At 50.9% G+C, this 20,536-nt stretch overlaps 1 protein-coding gene across 1 annotated transcript in view; it reads right to left on the bottom strand.

The window, feature by feature from the left end:
- Positions 1 to 20,536, bottom strand: part of LOC109903067 (cytoplasmic FMR1-interacting protein 1 homolog) — a 77,621-nt gene that overhangs the window by 12,246 nt on the left and 44,839 nt on the right. The window contains 10 exon segments of the mRNA XM_031838135.1: positions 811 to 1,010; positions 1,682 to 1,801; positions 3,138 to 3,246; positions 7,467 to 7,543; positions 10,379 to 10,475; positions 10,556 to 10,712; positions 13,289 to 13,442; positions 18,732 to 18,860; positions 18,862 to 18,880; positions 18,961 to 19,127. Coding sequence (XP_031693995.1) covers positions 811 to 1,010; positions 1,682 to 1,801; positions 3,138 to 3,246; positions 7,467 to 7,543; positions 10,379 to 10,475; positions 10,556 to 10,712; positions 13,289 to 13,442; positions 18,732 to 18,860; positions 18,862 to 18,880; positions 18,961 to 19,127 — 1,229 coding nt within the window.

Raw genomic sequence — 20,536 nt, 5'->3', positions numbered from 1 at the left:
TGTCTCTGTGTCTGTCTGTCTCTGTGTCTGTCTCTGTGTCTGTCTCTGTGTCTGTCTCTGTGTCTGTCTCTGTGTCTGTCTCTGTGTCTGTCTCTGTGTCTGTCTGTCTCTGTGTCTGTCTGTCTCTGTGTCTGTCTGTCTCTGTGTCTGTCTGTCTCTGTGTCTGTCTGTCTCTGTGTCTGTCTGTCTCTGTGTCTGTCTGTCTCTGTGTCTGTCTGTCTCTGTGTCTGTCTGTCTCTGTGTCTGTCTGTCTCTGTGTCTGTCTGTCTCTGTGTCTGTCTGTCTCTGTGTCTGTCTGTCTCTGTGTCTGTCTGTCTCTGTGTCTGTCTGTCTCTGTGTCTGTCTGTCTCTGTGTCTGTCTGTCTCTGTGTCTGTCTGTCTCTGTGTCTGTGTGTTGTTGTAGTTGTGTGTAGTTGTAGCAGTAGTTGTAGCAGTAGTTGTGTGTAGTTGTAGCAGTAGTTGTGTGCCGTTGTAGCAGTAGTTGTGTGTAGTTGTAGCAGTAGTTGTGTGTAGTTGTAGCAGTAGTTGTGTGTAGTTGTAGTTGTGTGTAGTTGTAGCAGTAGTTGTGTGTAGTTGTAGCAGTAGTTGTGTGTAGTTGTAGCAGTAGTTGTGTGTAGTTGTAGCAGTAGTTGTGTGTAGTTGTAGCAGTAGTTGTGTTACCTGTTAGTAGATCCGTTGTAGCAGTAGTTGTGTGTAGCAGTAGTTGTGTGTAGTTGTAGCAGTAGTTGTGTATAGTTGTAGCAGTAGTTGTGTATAGTTGTAGCAGTAGTTGTGTGTAGTTGTAGCAGTAGTTGTGTGTAGTTGTGTTACCTGTTAGTAGATCCGTTGTAGCAGTAGTTGGGGAGGAAATCGTAGTTGAGTTCCCAGAAGACATGGAGTGTGATGCGTCCGTAGGGGGCGGAGACATTGTGATTGGCCTCCCGGAACATGGCGTCCATACTGTCCAGCGTCAGGAACTTAGACAGCAGCTTGTGGGTCATACGGTTGATGTTCATCAGACCTTCTAGTTCCTGTTACAAGGAGGGGGAGAAGACAGCTTGTGGGTCATATGGTTGATGTTCATCCTGACCCCTCCTGTCTCAGCCTCCAGTATTTATGCTGCAGTAGTTTGTGTCGGGGGGCTAGGGTCAGTTTGTTATATCTGGAGTACTTCTCCTGTCCTATCCGGTGTCCTGTGTGAATTTAAGTGTGCGTTCTCTAATTCTCTTTCTTTCTCTCTCTCGGAGGACCTGAGCCCTAGGACCATGCCCCAGGACTACCTGACATGATGACTCCTTGCTGTCCCCAGTCCACCTGGCCGTGCTGCTGCTCCAGTTTCAACTGTTCTGCCTTATTATTATTCGACCATGCTGGTCATTTATGAACATTTGAACATCTTGGCCATGTTCTGTTATAATCTCCACCCGGCACAGCCAGAAGAGGACTGGCCACCCCTCAGAGCCTGATTCCTCTCTAGGTTTCTGCCTAGGTTTTGGCCTTTCTAGAGAGTTTTTTCTAGCCACCGTGCTTCTACACCTGCATTGCTTGCTGTTTGGGGTTTTAGGCTGGGTTTCTGTACAGCACTTTGAGATATCAGCTGATGTACGAAGGGCTATATAAATAAATTTGATTTGATCAGACCTTCTAGTTCCCGTTACAGAGAAAACAGTGAAAACACAGACACACTTAAAGCAGGTCGTACCACGATGGATGTGAGGTCCTCACTCTCAAAGCGGTTGATGGCCAGCTCCAGAGACTTGTAGAGAGCAGCAGACACTCTCTGGGTGATCAGACGGTTCAGGTCTATGGAACGACCCAGCAGCTAGAGAGAGGAGAGGGACCAACATGAGACACAACCCAGACAGACAAGGACTACATGAAGTAAAGAGAGAGGCAACACTGGGATGGGGAGTAGTGGGGGAGTAGTGGAGGAGTAGTAGAGTAGTGGGGGAGTAGTAGAGTAGTGGGGGAGTAGTGGAGTAGTGGGTTGAGTAGGAGTGGAGTAGTGGGGGAGTAGGAGTGGAGTAGTGGGGGAGTAGGAGTGGAGTAGCGGGGGGAGTAGGAGTGGAGTAGCGGGGGGAGTAGTGGAGTAGTGGGGGGAGTAGTGGAGTAGTGGGTTGAGTAGGAGTGGAGTAGTGGGGGAGTAGGAGTGGAGTAGGAGTGGAGTAGCGGGGGGAGTAGGAGTGGAGTAGCGGGGGGAGTAGTGGAGTAGTGGGGGGAGTAGTGGAGTAGTGGTGGGAGTAGTGGGGCAGTGGGTTGAGTAGGAGTGGAGTAGCGGGGGGAGTAGTGGAGTAGTAGTGGAGGAGTAGTGGAGGGAGTAGTGGGAGTGGAGTAGCGGGGGAGATTTGGGGGAGTAGTGGAGTAGTGGAGGAGTAGTGGAGGGAGTAGTGGGAGGAGTATCCTTTCACTCCCTCTCTCCTCAGAAGCAGGCACACGTGAGCCGAGTGACTAGAACCCGTTTCAGCTGGACATCAGCTGTTCGTTTTATTGAGTTGTCATTGGCTGACACAGTTCTCATCACCTCACACATTAACAGAGGAGCGGTCTAGGCGGTCAATCTAAGACCCGTGGCAATTATATCAGACCCAACCCAGATACATTATGAAAATCAATCTGAATTTGGGACCTGGACCCGCTTGGATCTCGGAATTTCGGGTCTGTTGCACCCGTGAATACCTCTAGTTGGAGGGTTAGGGGTCATCTGGACGTAGCGTTGTTTTAGCAGTCTCAAAAGCAGTTGGAGGGTTAGGGGTCATCTGGACGTAGCGTTGTTTTAGCAGTCTCGAAGGCAGTTGGAGGGTTAGGGGTCAGAGGTTAGGGGTCATCTGGACGTAGCGTTGTTTTAGAAGTCTCGAAGGTAGTTGGAGGGTTAGGGGTCAGAGGTTAGGGGTCATCTGGATGTAGCGTTGTTTTAGCAGTCTCGAAGGCAGTTCGAGGGTTAGGGGTCAGATGGTTACCTGGACATGCCGATTATTCAGCCTGGGTCTAGTAGTGGTTGGAGGGTTAGAGGTCAGAGGGTTACCTGAACATGGCGATTATTCAGCCTGGTTCTAGTAGTGGTTGGAGGGTTAGAGGTCAGAGGGTTACCTGAACGTGCCGTTGTTTCAACAGGGTCTCGTAGCGGTTGGAAGGTTAGGGGTCAGAGGTCAGGGGGTTACCTGAACGTGGCGTTGTTTCAGCAGTGTCTCGTAGCGGTTGGACGCGGGCCAGGGGATGTTAGCTCCCTGGTTCTTACAGTCCGCTCTCAGGCGCTTGTCCAGCAGCAGACTGAGGAGAAGAGAAACACCATATAAACAATAAGACAACCAGAGAGAGACCCTACTTTAGACGAGTTAAACACGCTGGGCAGAAGGGTACAGAAGTCAAAGGGCAATCTCCTGTAAACAGCTGAGGGATAGGGGTGGAGAAACCACTCACCAACACCTCTGGAAGTTTGGCCAAAAATAAGTCATCAACGCAGGAGTGTTTGATGAACACGAGAACAAAAAGGAATCTGTGTATCTGTAGGGTGTCGGAAACACCAAGCCTCACATACAGACCATTTCAGAAGGGCCAGTATTGAATGAGGAGGACACATGTAGAAGGGCCAGTATTGAATGAGGAGGACACACTTAGAAGGGCCAGTATTGAATGAGGAGGACACACGTAGAAGGGCCAGTATTGAATGAGGAGGACACACTTAGAAGGGCCAGTATTGAATGAGGAGGACACACGTAGAAGGGCCAGTATTGAATGAGGAGGACACATGTAGAAGGGCCAGTATTGAATGAGGAGGACACATGTAGAAGGGCCAGTAGTGAATGAGGAGGACACATGTAGAAGATGTAGAAGGGCCAGTATTGAATGAGGAGGACACATGTAGAAGGGCCAGTATTGAATGAGGAGGACACATGTAGAAGATGTAGAAGGGCCAGTATTGAATGAGGAGGACACATGTAGAAGGGCCAGTAGTGAATGAGGAGGACACATGTAGAAGGGCCAGTATTGAATGAGGAGGACACATGTAGAAGGGCCAGTAGTGAATGAGGAGGACACATGTAGAAGATGTAGAAGGGCCAGTATTGAATGAGGAGGACACATGTAGAAGGGCCAGTATTGAATGAGGAGGACACATGTAGAAGGGCCAGTATTGAATGAGGAGGACACATGTAGAAGATGTAGAAGGGCCAGTATTGAATGAGGAGGACACATGTAGAAGGGCCAGTATTGAATGAGGAGGACACATGTAGAAGATGTAGAAGGGCCAGTATTGAATGAGGAGGACACATGTAGAAGGGCCAGTAGTGAATGAGGAGGACACATGTAGAAGGGCCAGTAGTGAATGAGGAGGACACATGTAGAAGGGCCAGTAGTGAATGAGGAGGACACATGTAGAAAGGCCAGTATTGAATGAGGAGGACACATGTAGAAGGGCCAGTATTGAATGAGGAGGACACATGTAGAAAGGCCAGTACACATGTAATCCAAACAAGGTACAGGTCTAGACAAACTGTGAGAAGAAAACAGTCAGAGTGCAGTGTTAAACCCAAACCCCCAGCCTTTTAGGGTAATGTAGTAGTGATGACTAGTCTAATGGTGAGAGTGCAGTGTTAACCCCAAACCCCCAGCGTTTTAGAGTAATGTAGTAGTGATGACTAGTCTAATGGTGAGGGTGCAGTGTTAAACCCAAACCCCCAGCCCTTTAGAGTAATGTAGTAGTGATGACGAGTCTAATGGTGAGGGTGCAGTGTTAAACACAAACCCCCAGCCCTTTAGAGTAATGTAGTAGTGATGACTAGTCTAATGGTGAGGGTGCAGTGTTAAACCCAAACCCCCAGCCCTTTAGAGTAATGTAGTAGTGATGACTAGTCTAATGGTGAGGGTGCAGTGTTAAACCCAAACCCCCAGCCCTTTAGAGTAATGTAGTAGTGATGAATAGTCTAATGGTGAGGGTGCAGTGTTAAACCCAAACCCCCAGCCCTTTAGAGTAATGTAGTAGTGATGACTAGTCTAATGGTGAGGGTGCAGTGTTAAACCCAAACCCCCAGCCCTTTAGAGTAATGTAGTAGTGATGACTAGTCTAATGGTGAGGGTGCAGTGTTAAACCCAAACCCCCAGCCCTTTAGAGTAATGTAGTAGTGATGACTAGTCTAATGGTGAGGGTGCAGTGTTAAACTCAAACCCCCAGCCCTTTAGAGTAATGTAGTAGTGATGACTAGTCTAATGGTGAGGGTGCAGTGTTAAACCCAAACCCCCAGCCCTTTAGAGTAATGTAGTAGTGATGACTAGTCTAATGGTGAGGGTGCAGTGTTAAACCCAAACCCCCAGCCCTTTAGAGTAATGTAGTAGTGATGACTAGTCTAATGGTGAGGGTGCAGTGTTAAACCCAAACCCCCAGCCCTTTAGAGTAATGTAGTAGTGATGACTAGTCTAATGGTGAGGGTGCAGTGTTAAACCCAAACCCCCAGCCCTTTAGAGTAATGTAGTAGTGATGACTAGTCTAATGGTGAGGGTGCAGTGTTAAACCCAAACCCCCAGCCCTTTAGAGTAATGTAGTAGTGATGACTAGTCTAATGGTGAGGGTGCAGTGTTAAACCCAAACCCCCAGCCCTTTAGAGTAATGTAGTAGTGATGACTAGTCTAATGGTGAGTGTGCAGTGTTAAACCCAAACCCCCAGCCCTTTAGAGTAATGTAGTAGTGATGACTAGTCTAATGGTGAGGGTGCAGTGTTAAACCCAAACCCCCAGCCCTTTAGAGTAATGTAGTAGTGATGACTAGTCTAATGGTGAGGGTGCAGTGTTAAACCCAAACCCCCAGCCCTTTAGAGTAATGTAGTAGTGATGACTAGTCTAATGGTGAGGGTGCAGTGTTAAACCCAAACCCCCAGCCTTTTAGAGTAATGTAGTAGTGATGACTAGTCTAATGGTGAGGGTGCAGTGTTAAACCCAAACCCCCAGCCTTTTAGAGTAATGTAGTAGTGATGACTAGTCTAATGGTGAGGGTGCAGTGTTAAACCCAAACCCCCAGCCCTTTAGAGTAATGTAGTAGTGATGACTAGTCTAATGGTGAGGGTGCAGTGTTAAACCCAAACCCCCAGCCCTTTAGAGTAATGTAGTAGTGATGACTAGTCTAATGGTGAGGGTGCAGTGTTAAACCCAAACCCCCAGCCCTTTAGAGTAATGTAGTAGTGATGACTAGTCTAATGGTGAGGGTGCAGTGTTAAACCCAAACCCCCAGCCCTTTAGAGTAATGTAGTAGTGATGACTAGTCTAATGGTGAGGGTGCAGTGTTAAACCCAAACCCCCAGCCCTTTAGAGTAATGTAGTAGTGATGACTAGTCTAATGGTGAGGGTGCAGTGTTAAACCCAAACCCCCAGCCTTTTAGAGTAATGTAGTAGTGATGACTAGTCTAATGGTGAGGGTGCAGTGTTAAACCCAAACCCCCAGCCTTTTAGAGTAATGTAGTAGTGATGACTAGTCTAATGGTGAGGGTGCAGTGTTAAACCCAAACCCCCAGCCCTTTAGAGTAATGTAGTAGTGATGACTAGTCTAATGGTGAGGGTGCAGTGTTAAACCCAAACCCCCAGCCTTTTAGAGTAACGTTCTGTGTTATTTTCTCATTTTAGTCAGTTAAGGACACATTCACCGGTAGTCAGGTCGGAGATACCGGTAGTCAGGTCGGAGATACCGGTAGTCAGGTCGGAGATACCGGTAGTCAGGTCGGAGATACCGGTAGTCAGGTCGGAGATACCGGTAGTCAGGTCGGAGATACCGGTAGTCAGGTCAGAGATACCGGTAGTCAGGTCAGAGATACCGGTAGTCAGGTCAGAGATACTGGTAGCGGAGGTCTCCAGTGCTGTAATTGTCACAGTGTGCAACTCTGTTGTTATTTTGTGTGATACAAAGCGCGTACCTCCAGGTTTATAGTCTCAGGAGAGGACAGTGATGAAACTGGGTCTTGTAGACGGGTTCTCAAAGTCTCTGGGTTTATAGTCTCAGGAGAGGACAGTGATGGAACTGGGTCTTGTAGACGGGTTCTCAAAGTCTCTGGGTTTATAGTCTCAGGAGAGGACGGTGATGATGACACAGTCTTGTAGGCCGGGTTTTCTCAGTCCTATTTTTGGCTTTATGTTTCATGACATGCTGACATTTGAAAGCAGGGTAGTCTTGCCTACTACAGACAGGGATCCCCAAACTAATATTTGAAAATAAATAGTTTTATTGCTAAATTCAAATAAACTTAAACTTTAAGAATATTGCAGGAGCAAAGGGAAACCTGTCATCCCATTGCGCCACCCCACCCCATTGCGCCACCCCACCCCATTGCGCCACCCCACCCCATTGCGCCACCCCATTGCCCCACCCCACCCCACGCCACCCCATTGCGCCGCGCCACCCCAACCCACCCCATTGCGCCGCGCCACCCCACCCCACGCCACCCCACCCGTATTTCAGTCATTGAACAGTATTGATGGAGTATTGATTAGTATTGATTCAGATAACGTACCTTCCAGCTAGAATCTTGTAGTAGGCAAATATCTGATCAGCCAGCTTGTAGACAAACTGATCGAAACACAGGTTGACCTGCAGAGAATGTCATATAGGAAGTACAGTATCAGTCATCATACAGATTAATACAGGTTGACCTGAAGAGGATGTGATTTAGGTTAGTTACAGATTAATACAGGTTGACCTGAAGAGGATGTGATTTAGGTTAGTTATACAGCCTCCTGTAAGGCCAACATTCAAATCAGCATCTAATGTTACTAGTAACGTAGAGTACACAGCTGGCAAGCTCCCCTCAGTGATGACTAGTCTAACTAGTTACCTCTGCTGTAGTGATGACTAGTCTAACTAGTTACCTCTGCTGTAGTGATGACTAGTCTAACTAGTTACCTCTGCTGTAGTGATGACTAGTCTAACTAGTTACCTCTGCTGTAGTGATGACTAGTCTAACTAGTTACCTCTGCTGTAGTGATGACTAGTCTAACTAGTTACCTCTGCTGTAGTGATGACTAGTCTAACTAGTTACCACTGCTGTAGTGATGACTAGTCTAACTAGTTACCTCTGCTGTAGTGATGACTAGTCTAATAGTTAACTAGTTAACTACATACCTCTGCTGTAGTGATGACTAGTCTAATGGTTAACTAGTTAACTACATACCTCTGCTGTAGTGATGACTAGTCTAATGGTTAACTAGTTAACTACATACCTCTGCTGTAGTGATCACTAGTCTAATAGTTAACTAGTTAACTACATACCTCTGCTGTAGTGATCACTAGTCTAATAGTTAACTAGTTAACTACATACCTCTGCTGTATTGATGACTAGTCTAATAGTTAACTACATACCTCTGCTGTATTGATGACTAGTCTAATAGTTAACTACATACCTCTGCTGTAGTGATGACTAGTCTAATGGTTAACCAGTTAACTACATACCTCTGCTGTATTGATGACTAGTCTAATGGTTAACCAGTTAACTACATACCTCTGCTGTAGTGATCACTAGTCTAATAGTTAACTAGTTAACTACATACCTCTGCTGTAGTGATCACTAGTCTAATGGTTAACCAGTTAACTACATACCTCTGCTGTAGTGATCACTAGTCTAATAGTTAACCAGTTAACTACATACCTCTGCTGTATTGATCACTAGTCTAATGGTTAACCAGTTAACAACATACCTCTGCTGTAGTGATGACTAGTCTAATGGTGAACCAGTTAACTACATACCTCTGCTGTAGTGATCACTAGTCTAATAGTTAACCAGTTAACTACATACCTCTGCTGTAGTGATCACTAGTCTAATAGTTAACCAGTTAACTACATACTTCTGCTGTAGTGATGACTAGTCTAATGGTGAACCAGTTAACTACATACCTCTGCTGTATTGATCACTAGTCTAATAGTTAACTAGTTAACTACATACCTCTGCTGTAGTGATGACTAGTCTAATGGTGAACTAGTTACCTCTGCTGTATTGATCACTAGTCTAATGGTTAACTAGTTAACTACATACCTCTGCTGTATTGATCACTAGTCTAATGGTTAACTAGTTAACTACATACCTCTGCTGTAGTGATCACTAGTCTAATAGTTAACTACATACCTCTGCTGTAGTGATCACTAGTCTAATGGTTAACTAGTTAACTACATACCTCTGCTGTAGTGATGACTAGTCTAATAGTTAACCAGTTAACTACATACCTCTGCTGTAGTGATGACTAGTCTAATAGTTAACTAGTTAACTACATACCTCTGCTGTATTGATCACTAGTCTAATAGTTAACTAGTTAACTACATACCTCTGCTGTATTGATCACTAGTCTAATGGTTAACTAGTTAACTACATACCTCTGCTGTATTGATGACTAGTCTAATGGTTAACTAGTTAACTACATACCTCTGCTGTAGTGATGACTAGTCTAATGGTTAACTAGTTAACTACATACCTCTGCTGTAGTGATCACTAGTCTAATGGTGAACCAGTTACCTCTGCTGTAGTGATGACTAGTCTAATGGTTAACTACATACCTCTGCTGTAGTGATGACTAGTCTAATGGTTAACTAGTTAACTACATACCTCTGCTGTAGTGATGACTAGTTTAATGGTTAACTAGTTAACTACATACCTCTGCTGTAGTGATGACTAGTCTAATGGTTAACTAGTTAACTACATACCTCTGCTGTAGTGATGACTAGTCTAATGGTTAACTAGTTAACTACATACCTCTGCTGTAGTGATGACTAGTCTAATGGTTAACTAGTTAACTACATACCTCTGCTGTAGTGATGACTAGTCTAATAGTTAACTAGTTAACTACATACCTCTGCTGTAGTGATGACTAGTCTAATAGTTAACTAGTTAACTACATACCTCTGCTGTAGTGATCACTAGTCTAATGGTGAACTAGTTAACTACATACATCTGCTGTAGTGATCACTAGTCTAATAGTTAACTAGTTAACTACATACCTCTGCTGTAGTGATGACTAGTCTAATAGTTAACTAGTTAACTACATACCTCTGCTGTAGTGATGACTAGTCTAATAGTTAACTAGTTAACTACATACCTCTGCTGTAGTGATGACTAGTCTAATAGTTAACTAGTTAACTACATACCTCTGCTGTAGTGATGACTAGTCTAATAGTTAACTAGTTAACTACATACCTCTGCTGTAGTGATCACTAGTCTAATGGTGAACTAGTTAACTACATACCTCTGCTGTAGTGATCACTAGTCTAATAGTTAACTAGTTAACTACATACCTCTGCTGTAGTGATGACTAGTCTAATAGTTAACTAGTTAACTACATACCTCTACTGTAGTGATCACTAGTCTAATAGTTAACTAGTTAACTACATACCTCTGCTGTAGTGATCACTAGTCTAATGGTTAACTAGTTAACTACATACCTCTGCTTCTATCTCATCGTAGAGGAACTGCTTCTTGAACTTGGTCAGGGCGTAGTGGGCACTGTCATTATAGAGGTCCAGAGGATACAGCACATACCTGGGGGACAGACACTTCATCAGACTGGCTCTGGATGGAAGACACGACTCTGTGTGTGTGTGTGTGTGTGTCCTCCTTACTCCATCATAGAGGCCTCCTTGGTCTCCAGTATGTGGTCTGTGAGGATCCAGGGCATGGACATCTCGATGGGGAACTGGATCCTGCGCCCCATGGTCAGCTCCAGGAAGAACTCTCTGAACCACAGCTGAGACAGGTCACAGCACTGCTGTAGGGTCTCTGTTAGGGGACAGAGGGTTAGGGAGGGGGCAGACAGAGGGTTAGGGAGGGGGCAGACAGAGGGTTAGAGAGGGGACAGACAGAGGGTTAGAGAGGGGACAGACAGAGGGTTAGAGAGGGGACAGACAGAGGGTTAGAGAGGGGACAGACAGAGGGTTAGAGAGGGGACAGACAGAGGGTTAGAGAGGGGACAGACAGAGGGTTAGAGAGGGGGTTAGAGAGGGGACAGAGGGGGTTAGAGAGGGGGTTAGAGAGGGGACAGAGGGTTAGAGAGGGGACAGACAGAGGGTTAGAGAGGGGACAGACAGAGGGTTAGAGAGGGGACAGAGGGGGTTAGAGAGGGGACAGAGGGTTAGAGAGGGACAGATGGTTAGAGAGGGGACAGAGGGGGTTAGAGAGGGGGTTAGAGAGGGGACAGAGGGTTAGAGAGGGGACAGATGGTTAGAGAGGGGACAGAGGGGGTTAGAGAGGGGGTTAGAGAGGGGTTAGAGAGGGGACAGGGGGTTAGAGAGGGGACAGGGGGTTAGAGAGGGGGTTAGAGAGGGGACAGGGGGTTAGAGAGGGGACAGAGGGGGTTAGAGGGTTAGAGAGGGGATTAGAGAGGGGACAGGGGGTTAGAGAGGGGACAGGGGGTTAGAGAGGGGGTTAGAGAGGGGACAGATGGTTAGAGAGGGGACAGAGGGGTTAGAGAGGGGACAGAGGGGTTAGAGAGGGGACAGGGGTAGAGGGGACAGAGGGGTTAGAGAGGGGACAGAGGGGTTAGAGAGGGGACAGAGGGGTTAGAGAGGGGACAGAGGGTTAGAGAGGGGACAGACAGAGGGTTAGAGAGGGGACAGAGGGGGTTAGAGAGGGGACAGAGGGTTAGAGAGGGGACAGATGGTTAGAGAGGGGACAGAGGGGGTTAGAGAGGGGGTTAGAGAGGGGACAGAGGGTTAGAGAGGGGACAGATGGTTAGAGAGGGGACAGAGGGGGTTAGAGAGGGGGTTAGAGAGGGGACAGAGGGTTAGAGAGGGGACAGGGGGTTAGAGAGGGGGTTAGAGAGGGGACAGGGGGTTAGAGAGGGGACAGAGGGGGTTAGAGAGGGGGTTAGAGAGGGGACAGAGGGTTAGAGAGGGGATTAGAGAGGGGACAGGGGGTTAGAGAGGGGACAGGGGGTTAGAGAGGGGGTTAGAGAGGGACAGATGGTTAGAGAGGGGACAGAGGGGTTAGAGAGGGGACAGAGGGGTTAGAGAGGGGACAGAGGGGTTAGAGAGGGGACAGGGGGTTAGAGAGGGGGTTAGAGAGGGGACAGGGGGTTAGAGAGGGGACAGAGGGGGTTAGAGAGGGGGTTAGAGAGGGACAGAGGGTTAGAGAGGGGATTAGAGAGGGGACAGGGGGTTAGAGAGGGGACAGGGGGTTAGAGAGGGGGTTAGAGAGGGGACAGATGGTTAGAGAGGGGACAGAGGGGTTAGAGAGGGGACAGAGGGGTTAGAGAGGGGACAGAGGGGTTAGAGAGGGGACAGAGGGGTTAGAGGGGTTAGAGAGGGGACAGAGGGGTTAGAGAGGGGACAGAGGGGTTAGAGAGGGGACAGACGGAGGGTTAGGGGTAGAGGGGGGACAGACGGAAGGTTAGGGGTAGAGGGGGGACAGACGGAGGGTTAGGGGGGGACAGAGGGTTAGAGAGGGGACAGAGGGTGTTAGAGGGGGGGCAGAGGGTTAGAGAGGGGACAGGGGGTTAGAGAGGGGACAGGGGGTTAGAGAGGGGACATCCTTCCTGTTTGGCCCTGTCCGGGGGGTGTCCTCGGATGGGGCCACAGTGTCTCCTGACCCCTCCTGTCTCAGCCTCCAGTATTTATGCTGCAGTAGTTTATGTGTCGGGGGGCTAGGGTCAGTTTGTTATATCTGGAGTACTTCTCCTGTCCTATTCGGTGTCCTGTGTGAATCTAAGTGTGCGTTCTCTAATTCTCTCCTTCTCTCTTTCTTTCTCTCTCTCTCAGAGGACCTGAGCCCTAGGACCATGCCCCAGGACTACCTGACATGATGACTCCTTGCTGTCCCCAGTCCACCTGGCCATGCTGCTGCTCCAGTTTCAACTTCCACCTGACTGTGCTGCTGCTCCAGTTTCAACTGTTCTGCCTTATTATTATTCGACCATGCTGGTCATTTATGAACATTTGAACATCTTGGCCATGTTCTGTTATAATCTCCACCCGGCACAGCCAGAAGAGGACTGGCCACCCCACATAGCCTGGTTCCTCTCTAGGTTTCTTCCTAGGTTTTGGCCTTTCTAGGGAGTTTTTCCTAGCCACCGTGCTTCTACACCTGCATTGCTTGCTGTTTGGGGTTTTAGGCTGGGTTTCTGTACAGCATTTTGAGATATCAGCTGATGTACGAAGGGCTATATAAATACATTTGATTTGATTTGACAGAGGGTTAGAGAGGGGACAGACTGAGGGTTAGGGGGGGACAGACGGAGGGTTAGGGGGGGACAGACGGAGGGTTAGGGGGGGGACAGGGTTAAGGGGGGACAGACGAAGGGTTAGAGGTAGAGAGGGAACAGGGAGACAGAGAGCAGGATGGTTCTGTAAACTCCTTACCGCTGAAGTTGAGCAGGTGAGTATAGAAGAAGGACTCTCTGTGGAACTTCTCCATGTCCATGATGGTGGGTCCCTCCAGACTGCTGCGGAGGGTCTTCTTAGAACCACTCTTATCAGCTATCAGAGACTCCAGCATGGTACGAACCATGTACAGCTACAGAGGAGAAGGAGAGGACATTAAACGAAAAGCCCAGGAGGCCGGACGTTGCAGAGATACTGGAACAGGCACACCTTGTTGTGTCTCACTCCTAAGATCCATCCTGAAACCATGTGCTGAGAGAGACCCGAGGGTGCTGAGAGAGAGAGGCCGAGGGTGCTGAGAGAGAGAGGCCGGGGGTGCTGAGAGAGAGAGGCCGGGGGTGCTGAGAGAGAGAGGCCGGGGTTGCTGAGAGAGAGAGGCCGGGGTTGCTGAGAGAGAGAGGCCAGGGTTGCTGAGAGAGAGAGGCCGTGGGTGCTGAGAGAGAGAGGCCGGGAGTGCTGAGAGAGAGAGGCCGGGGGTGCTGAGAGAGAGAGACGAGGGGGAGAGAGACCGAGGGTGCTGAGAGATAGAGGCCGGGGGTGCTGAGAGAGAGAGGCCGAGGGTGCTGAGAGAGAGAGGCCGAGGGTGCTGAGAGAGAGAGACGAGGGGGAGAGAGACCGAGGGTGCTGAGAGATAGACCGAGGGTGCTGAGAGAGAGGGGGAGAGACCGAGGGTGCTGAGAGAGAGAGACCGAGGGTGCTGAGAGAGAGAGGGAGAGACCGAGGGTGCTGAGAGAGAGAGAGAGAACAGAGGGTGCTGAGAGAGAGAGAGAGAGAGAGAGAGAACAGAGGGTGCTGAGAGAGAGAGAGAGAGAGAGAACAGAGGGTGCTGAGAGAGAGGGGGAGAGACCGAGGGGGAGAGACCGAGGGTGCTGAGAGAGAGAGAGAGAAACAGAGGGTGCTGAGAGAGAGAGAGAGAACAGAGGGTGCTGAGAGAGAGAGAGAGAACAGAGGGTGCTGAGAGAGAGAGAGAACAGAGGGTGCTGAGAGAGAGAGAGAACAGAGGGTGCTGAGAGAGAGAGAGAGAACAGAGGGTGCTGAGAGAGAGAGAGAACAGAGGGTGCTGAGAGAGAGAGAGAGAACAGAGGGGTGGCTGAGAGAGAGAGAGAGAACAGAGGGTGCTGAGAGAGAGAGAGAGAACAGAGGGTGCTGAGAGAGAGAGAGAGAGAACAGAGGGTGCTGAGAGAGAGAGAGAGAGAGAGAACAGAGGGTGCTGAGAGAGAGAGAGAGAGAGAGAAACAGAAGGGTGCTGAGAGAGAGAGAACAGAGGGTGCTGAGAGAGAGAGAACAGAGGGTGCTGAGAGAGAGAGAACAGAGGGTGCTGAGAGAGAGAACAGAGGGTGCTGAGAGAGAGAGAACAGAGGGTGCTGAGAGAGAGAGAACAGAGGGTGCTGAGAGAGAGAACAGAGGGTGCGAGAGAGAGGGGGAGAGACCGAGGGTGCTGAGGGGGAGAGAACAGAGGGTGCTGAGAGAGAGGGGGAGAGACCGAGGGTGCTGAGAGAGAGAGAACAGATGGTGCTGAGAGAGAGAGAACAGAGGGTGCTGAGAGAGAGAGAACAGAGGGTGCTGAGAGAGAGTGAACAGAGGGTGCTGAGAGAGAGAGAACAGAGGGTGCTGAGAGAGAGTGAACAGAGGGTGCTGAGGGGGAGAGAACAGAGGGTGCTGAGGGAGAGGGGGAGAGACCGAGGGTGCTGAGGGAGAGAGAACAGAGGGTGCTGAGGGGGAGAGAACAGAGGGTGCTGAGGGAGAGGGGAGAGACCGAGGGTGCTGAGGGGGAGAGAACAGAGGGTGCTGAGGGAGAGGGGGAGAGACCGAGGGTGCTGAGAGAGAGAGAACAGAGGGGTGCTGAGAGAGAGAACAGAGGGTGCTGAGAGAGAGAGAACAGAGGGTGCTGAGAGAGAGGGGGAGAGACCGAGGGTGCTGAGGGGGAGAGAACAGAGGGTGCTGAGAGAGAGGGGGAGAGACCGAGGGTGCTGAGAGAGAGAGAACAGATTGTGCTGAGAGAGAGAGAACAGAGGGTGCTGAGAGAGAGAGAACAGAGGGTGCTGAGAGAGAGAGAACAGAGGGTGCTGAGAGAGAGAGAACAGAGGGTGCTGAGGGGGAGAGAACAGAGGGTGCTGAGGGGAGAGAACAGAGGGTGCTGAGGGAGAGAGAACAGAGGGTGCTGAGGGAGAGGGGGAGAGACCGAGGGTGCTGAGGGAGAGAGAACAGCGGGTGCTGAGGGGGAGAGAACAGAGGGTGCTGAGGGAGAGGGGGAGAGACCGAGGGTGCTGAGGGGGAGAGAACAGAGGGTGCTGAGGGAGGAGGGGGAGAGACCGAGGGTGCTGAGAGAGAGAGAACAGAGGGTGCTGAGAGAGAGAGAACAGAGGGTGCTGAGAGAGAGAGAACAGAGGGTGCTGAGAGAGAGAGAACAGAGGGTGCTGAGAGAGAGAACAGAGGGTGCTGAGAGAGAGGGGGAGAGACCGAGGGTGCTGAGGGGGAGAGAACAGAGGGTGCTGAGAGAGAGGGGGGAGAGACCGAGGGTGCTGAGAGAGAGAGAACAGATGGTGCTGAGAGAGAGAGAACAGAGGGTGCTGAGAGAGAGAGAACAGAGGGTGCTGAGAGAGAGTGAACAGAGGGTGCTGAGAGAGAGAGAACAGAGGGTGCTGAGAGAGAGTGAACAGAGGGTGCTGAGGGGGAGAGACAGAGGGTGCTGAGGGAGAGGGGGAGAGACCGAGGGTGCTGAGGGAGAGAGAACAGAGGGTGCTGGAGGGGGAGAGAACAGAGGGTGCTGAGGGAGAGGGGGAGAGACCGAGGGTGCTGAGGGGGGAGAGAACAGAGGGTGCTGAGGGAGAGGGGGAGAGACCGAGGGTGCTGAGAGAGAGAGAACAGAGGGTGCTGAGAGAGAGAACAGAGGGTGCTGAGAGAGAAGAACAGAGGGTGCGAGAAGAGGGGGAGAGACCGAGGGTGCTGAGGGGAGAGAACAGAGGGTGCTGAGAGAGAGGGGGAGAGACGAGGGTGCTGAGAGAGAGAGAACAGATGGTGCTGAGAGAGAGAGAACAGAGGGTGCTGAGAGAGAGAGAAACAGAGGGTGGCTGAGAGAGAGAGAACAGAGGGTGCGGAGAGAGAGAGAACAGAGGGTGCTTGAGGGGGTAGAGAAACAGAGGGTGCTGAGGGGGAGAGGAACAGAGGGTTGCTGAGGGAGGAGAGACAGAGGGTGCTGAGAGGAGAGGGGAGAGAACCGAGGGTGCGGATGGAGGAGAAACAGCGGTTGCTGAGGGGGAGAAACAACGGGTGCTGAGGGGGGAGAGAACAGAGGGTGCTGAGGGAGAGGGGGAGAGACCGAGGTTGCTGAGGGGAGAGAACAGAGGGTGCTGAGGGATAGGTGAGGACCGAGGGTGCTGAGAGAGAGAGAACAGAGGGTGCTGAGAGAGAGAGAACAGAGGGTGCTGAGAGAGAGAGAACAGAGGGTGCTGAGAGAGAGAGAACAGAGGGTGTGCTGAGAGAGAGAACAGAGGGTGCTGAGAGAGAGGGGGGAGAGACCGAGGGTGCTGAGGGCGGAGGGGAGAACAGAGGGTGCTGAGAGAGAGGGGGAGAGACCGAGGGGTGCTGAGAGAGAGAGAACAGATGGTGCTGAGAGAGAGAGAACAGAGGGTGCTGAGAGAGAGAGAACAGAGGGTGCTGAGAGAGAGAGTGAACAGAGGGTGCTGAGAGAGAGAGAACGAGGGGTGCTGAGAGGAGTGAACGAGGGTGCTGAGGGGGAGAGAACAAGGGTGCTGAGGGAGAGGGGAGAGAGACCGAGGGTGCTGAGGGAGAGAGAACAGAGGGTGCTGGGAGGGGAGAGAACAGAGGGTGCTGAGGGAGAGGGGGAGAGACCGAGGGTGCTGAGGGGGAGAGAACAGAGGGTGCTGAGGGAGAGGGGGGAGAGACCGAGGGTGCTGAGAGAGAGAGAACAGAGGTGCTGAGAGAGAGAACAGAGGGTGCTGAGAGAGAGAGAACAGAGGGTGCTGAGAGAGAGGGGGAGGAGACCGAGGGTGCTGAGGGGGAGAGAACAGAGGGTGCTGAGAGAGAGGGGGAGAGACCGAGGGTGCGGAGAGAGAGACGAGAACAGATGGTGCTGAGGAGAGAGAGAACAGAGGGTTGCTGAGAGAGAGAGAACAGAGGGTGCTGAGAGAGAGAGAACAGAGGGTGCTGAGAGAGAGAGAACAGAGGGTGCTGAGGGGGAGAGAACAGAGGGTGCTGAGGGAGAGAGAACAGAGGGTGCTGAGGGAGAGGGGGAGAGACCGAGGGTGCTGAGGGAGAGAGAACAGCGGGTGCTGAGGGGGAGAGAACAGAGGGGTGCTGAGGGAGAGGGGGAGAGACCGAGGGTGCTGAGGGGAAGAGAACAGGAGGGTGCTGAGGGAGAGGGGGAGAGACCGAGGGTGCCTGAGAGAGAGAGAACAGAGGGTGCTTGAGAGAGAGAGAACAGAGGGTGCTGAGAGAGAGAGAACAGAGGGTGCTGAGAGAGAGAGAACAGAGGGTGCTGAGAGAGAGAGAACAGAGGGTGCTGAGAGAGAGAGAACAGAGGGTGCTGAGGGAGAGAGAACAGAGGGTGCTGAGGGGGAGAGAACAGAGGGTGCTGAGAGAGAGAACAGAGGGTGCTGAGAGAGAGAACAGAGGGTGCTGAGAGAGAGAGAGAACAGAGGGTGCTGAGAGAGAGAGAACAGAGGGTGCTGAGAGAGAGAGAACAGAGGGTGCTGAGAGAGAGAGAACAGAGGGTGCTGAGAGAGAGAGAACAGAGGGTGCTGAGAGAGAGAGAACAGAGGGTGCTGAGAGAGAGAGAACAGAGGGTGCTGAGAGAGAGAGAACAGAGGGTGCTGAGGGAGAGAGAACAGAGGGTGCTGAGGGGGAGAGAACAGAGGGTGCTGAGAGAGAGAACAGAGGGTGCTGAGAGAGAGAGAGAACAGAGGGTGCTGAGAGAGAGAGAACAGAGGGTGCTGAGAGAGAGAGAACAGAGGGTGCTGAGAGAGAGAGAACAGAGGGTGCTGAGAGAGAGAGAACAGAGGGTGCTGAGAGAGAGAGAACAGAGGGTGCTGAGAGAGAGAGAACAGAGGGTGCTGAGAGAGAGAGAACAGAGGGTGCTGAGAGAGAGAGAACAGAGGGTGCTGAGAGAGAGAACAGAGGGTGCTGAGAGAGAGAGAACAGAGGGTGCTGAGGGAGAGAGAACAGAGGGTGCTGAGGGAGAGAGAACAGAGGGTGCTGAGAGAGAGAACAGAGGGTGCTGAGAGAGAGAGAACAGAGGGTGCTGAGAGAGAGAACAGAGGGTGCTGAGAGAGAGAGAACAGAGGGTGCTGAGAGAGAGAGAACAGAGGGTGCTGAGAGAGAGAGAACAGAGGGTGCTGAGAGAGAGAACAGAGGGTGCTGAGAGAGAGAACAGAGGGTGCTGAGAGAGGGGGCTCAGACAGACCTGTGTGCTGGAAGGGCCGACAGCGCGGCGAGGAACCTTGATGTCAAAGCCTCCCTTGGGGTCTTTCTCTCCTCGCAGGGCAGGGTCATTGTGAGGCTCATGTCCTGCCTCCCAATCACAGATGGTCTTTCCTGATGGCCTGCAGGACACTGGGGAGAGAAACATGTTGATCAGTACATCAGAGTGACTGAGCGTGTGTGTGTGTGTGTGTGTTGCCACTCCGTAGTACCTCTGCACCACGTTCTTCTTCTTCTTGATGGCCTGCCGTAGCGGGTCTCTCAGGGTGAGCTGGGCGAAGTCCTGCAGGGCCGAGTAGATGGTGTGGCGGATAGCGTGGTTAAACACCGACTCCATACGACCCATCAGAACCTGTAAACCCTTTATCATGGCCATCACCTGGAGGAAGGACCACCTCACGGTTAGTTAGTCTATAACACACCTAGAGACAGGTCAGTTAGTCTCTAACACACCTAGAGACAGGAACACACCTCAGACATACATTTATAAACACTTTATCATGGCCATCACGTGGAGGGAAGGACACCCCACGGTTAGTTAGTCTCTAACACACCTAGAGACAGGTTAGTTAGTATAACACACCTAGAGACAGGTTAGTTAGAGACACACCTAAAGACAGGTTAATTAGAGACACCTCACACAGGTTAATTAGAGACAAACCTAAAGACAGGTTAATTAGAGACAGGTTAGTTCCCCCATTACACACCATCTACTATACCAGTCCCCCCCCACATTACACACCATCTACTACACCAGTCCCCCCCCCATTACACACCATCTACTACACCAGTCCCGCCCCCATTACACACCATCTACTACACCAGTCCCCCCCCCCCATTACACACCCATCTACTACACAGTTCCCCCCCCCATGACACACCATCTTACTACACCAGTTCCCCCCCCCCATTACACACCATCTACTACACCAGCCCCCCCCCCAGTACACACCATCTACTACACCCAGCCCCCCCCCAGTACACACCATCTTACTACACCAGTCCCCCCCCATTACACACCATCTACTACACCAGCCCCCCCCCCAGTACACACCATCTACTACACCAGTCCCCCCCATTACACACCATCTACTACACCAGTCCCCCCCCATTACACACCATCTACTACACCAGTCCCCCCCCCATTACACACCATACTACTACACCAGTCCCGCCCCCATTACACACATCTACTACACCAGTCCCCCCCCCATTTACACACCATCTACTACACCAGTTCCCACCCCCATTACACACCATCTACTACACCAGTTCCCCCCCCCCATTACACACCATCTACTACACCAGTCCCCCCATTACACACCATCTACTTACACCAGTTCCCCCATCTACAACCATCTACTATACCAGTTCCCCCCCATTACACACCATCTGACTACACCAGTCCACCCCATTCTACTACACCAGTTCCCCCCCAATTACACACCATCTACTACAACCAGTTCCCCCCGCCATTACACACCATCTACTACACCAGGTCCCCCCCCCATTAACACCCTCTACTACACCAGTTCCCCCATTACAACACCATCTACTGCACCAGTTCCCCCCCCATTACACACCATCTACTACACAAGTTCCCCCCCCCCAATTACACATCATCTACTACACCAGTTGCCCCCCCCATTATACACCATCTACGACACCAGTGCCCCCCCATTACAACACCATCTACGACACCAGTGCCCCCCCCCCATTACACCACCATCTACTTACCACCAGTTCCCCCCCCATTACCCAACCATCTACTTATCACCAGTTCCCCCC

Source organism: Oncorhynchus kisutch, linkage group LG13 (genome assembly GCF_002021735.2).
Source record: "Oncorhynchus kisutch isolate 150728-3 linkage group LG13, Okis_V2, whole genome shotgun sequence".
Classification (NCBI taxonomy): domain Eukaryota; kingdom Metazoa; phylum Chordata; class Actinopteri; order Salmoniformes; family Salmonidae; genus Oncorhynchus; species Oncorhynchus kisutch.
This window is presented reverse-complemented; position numbering and strand designations above follow the sequence as displayed.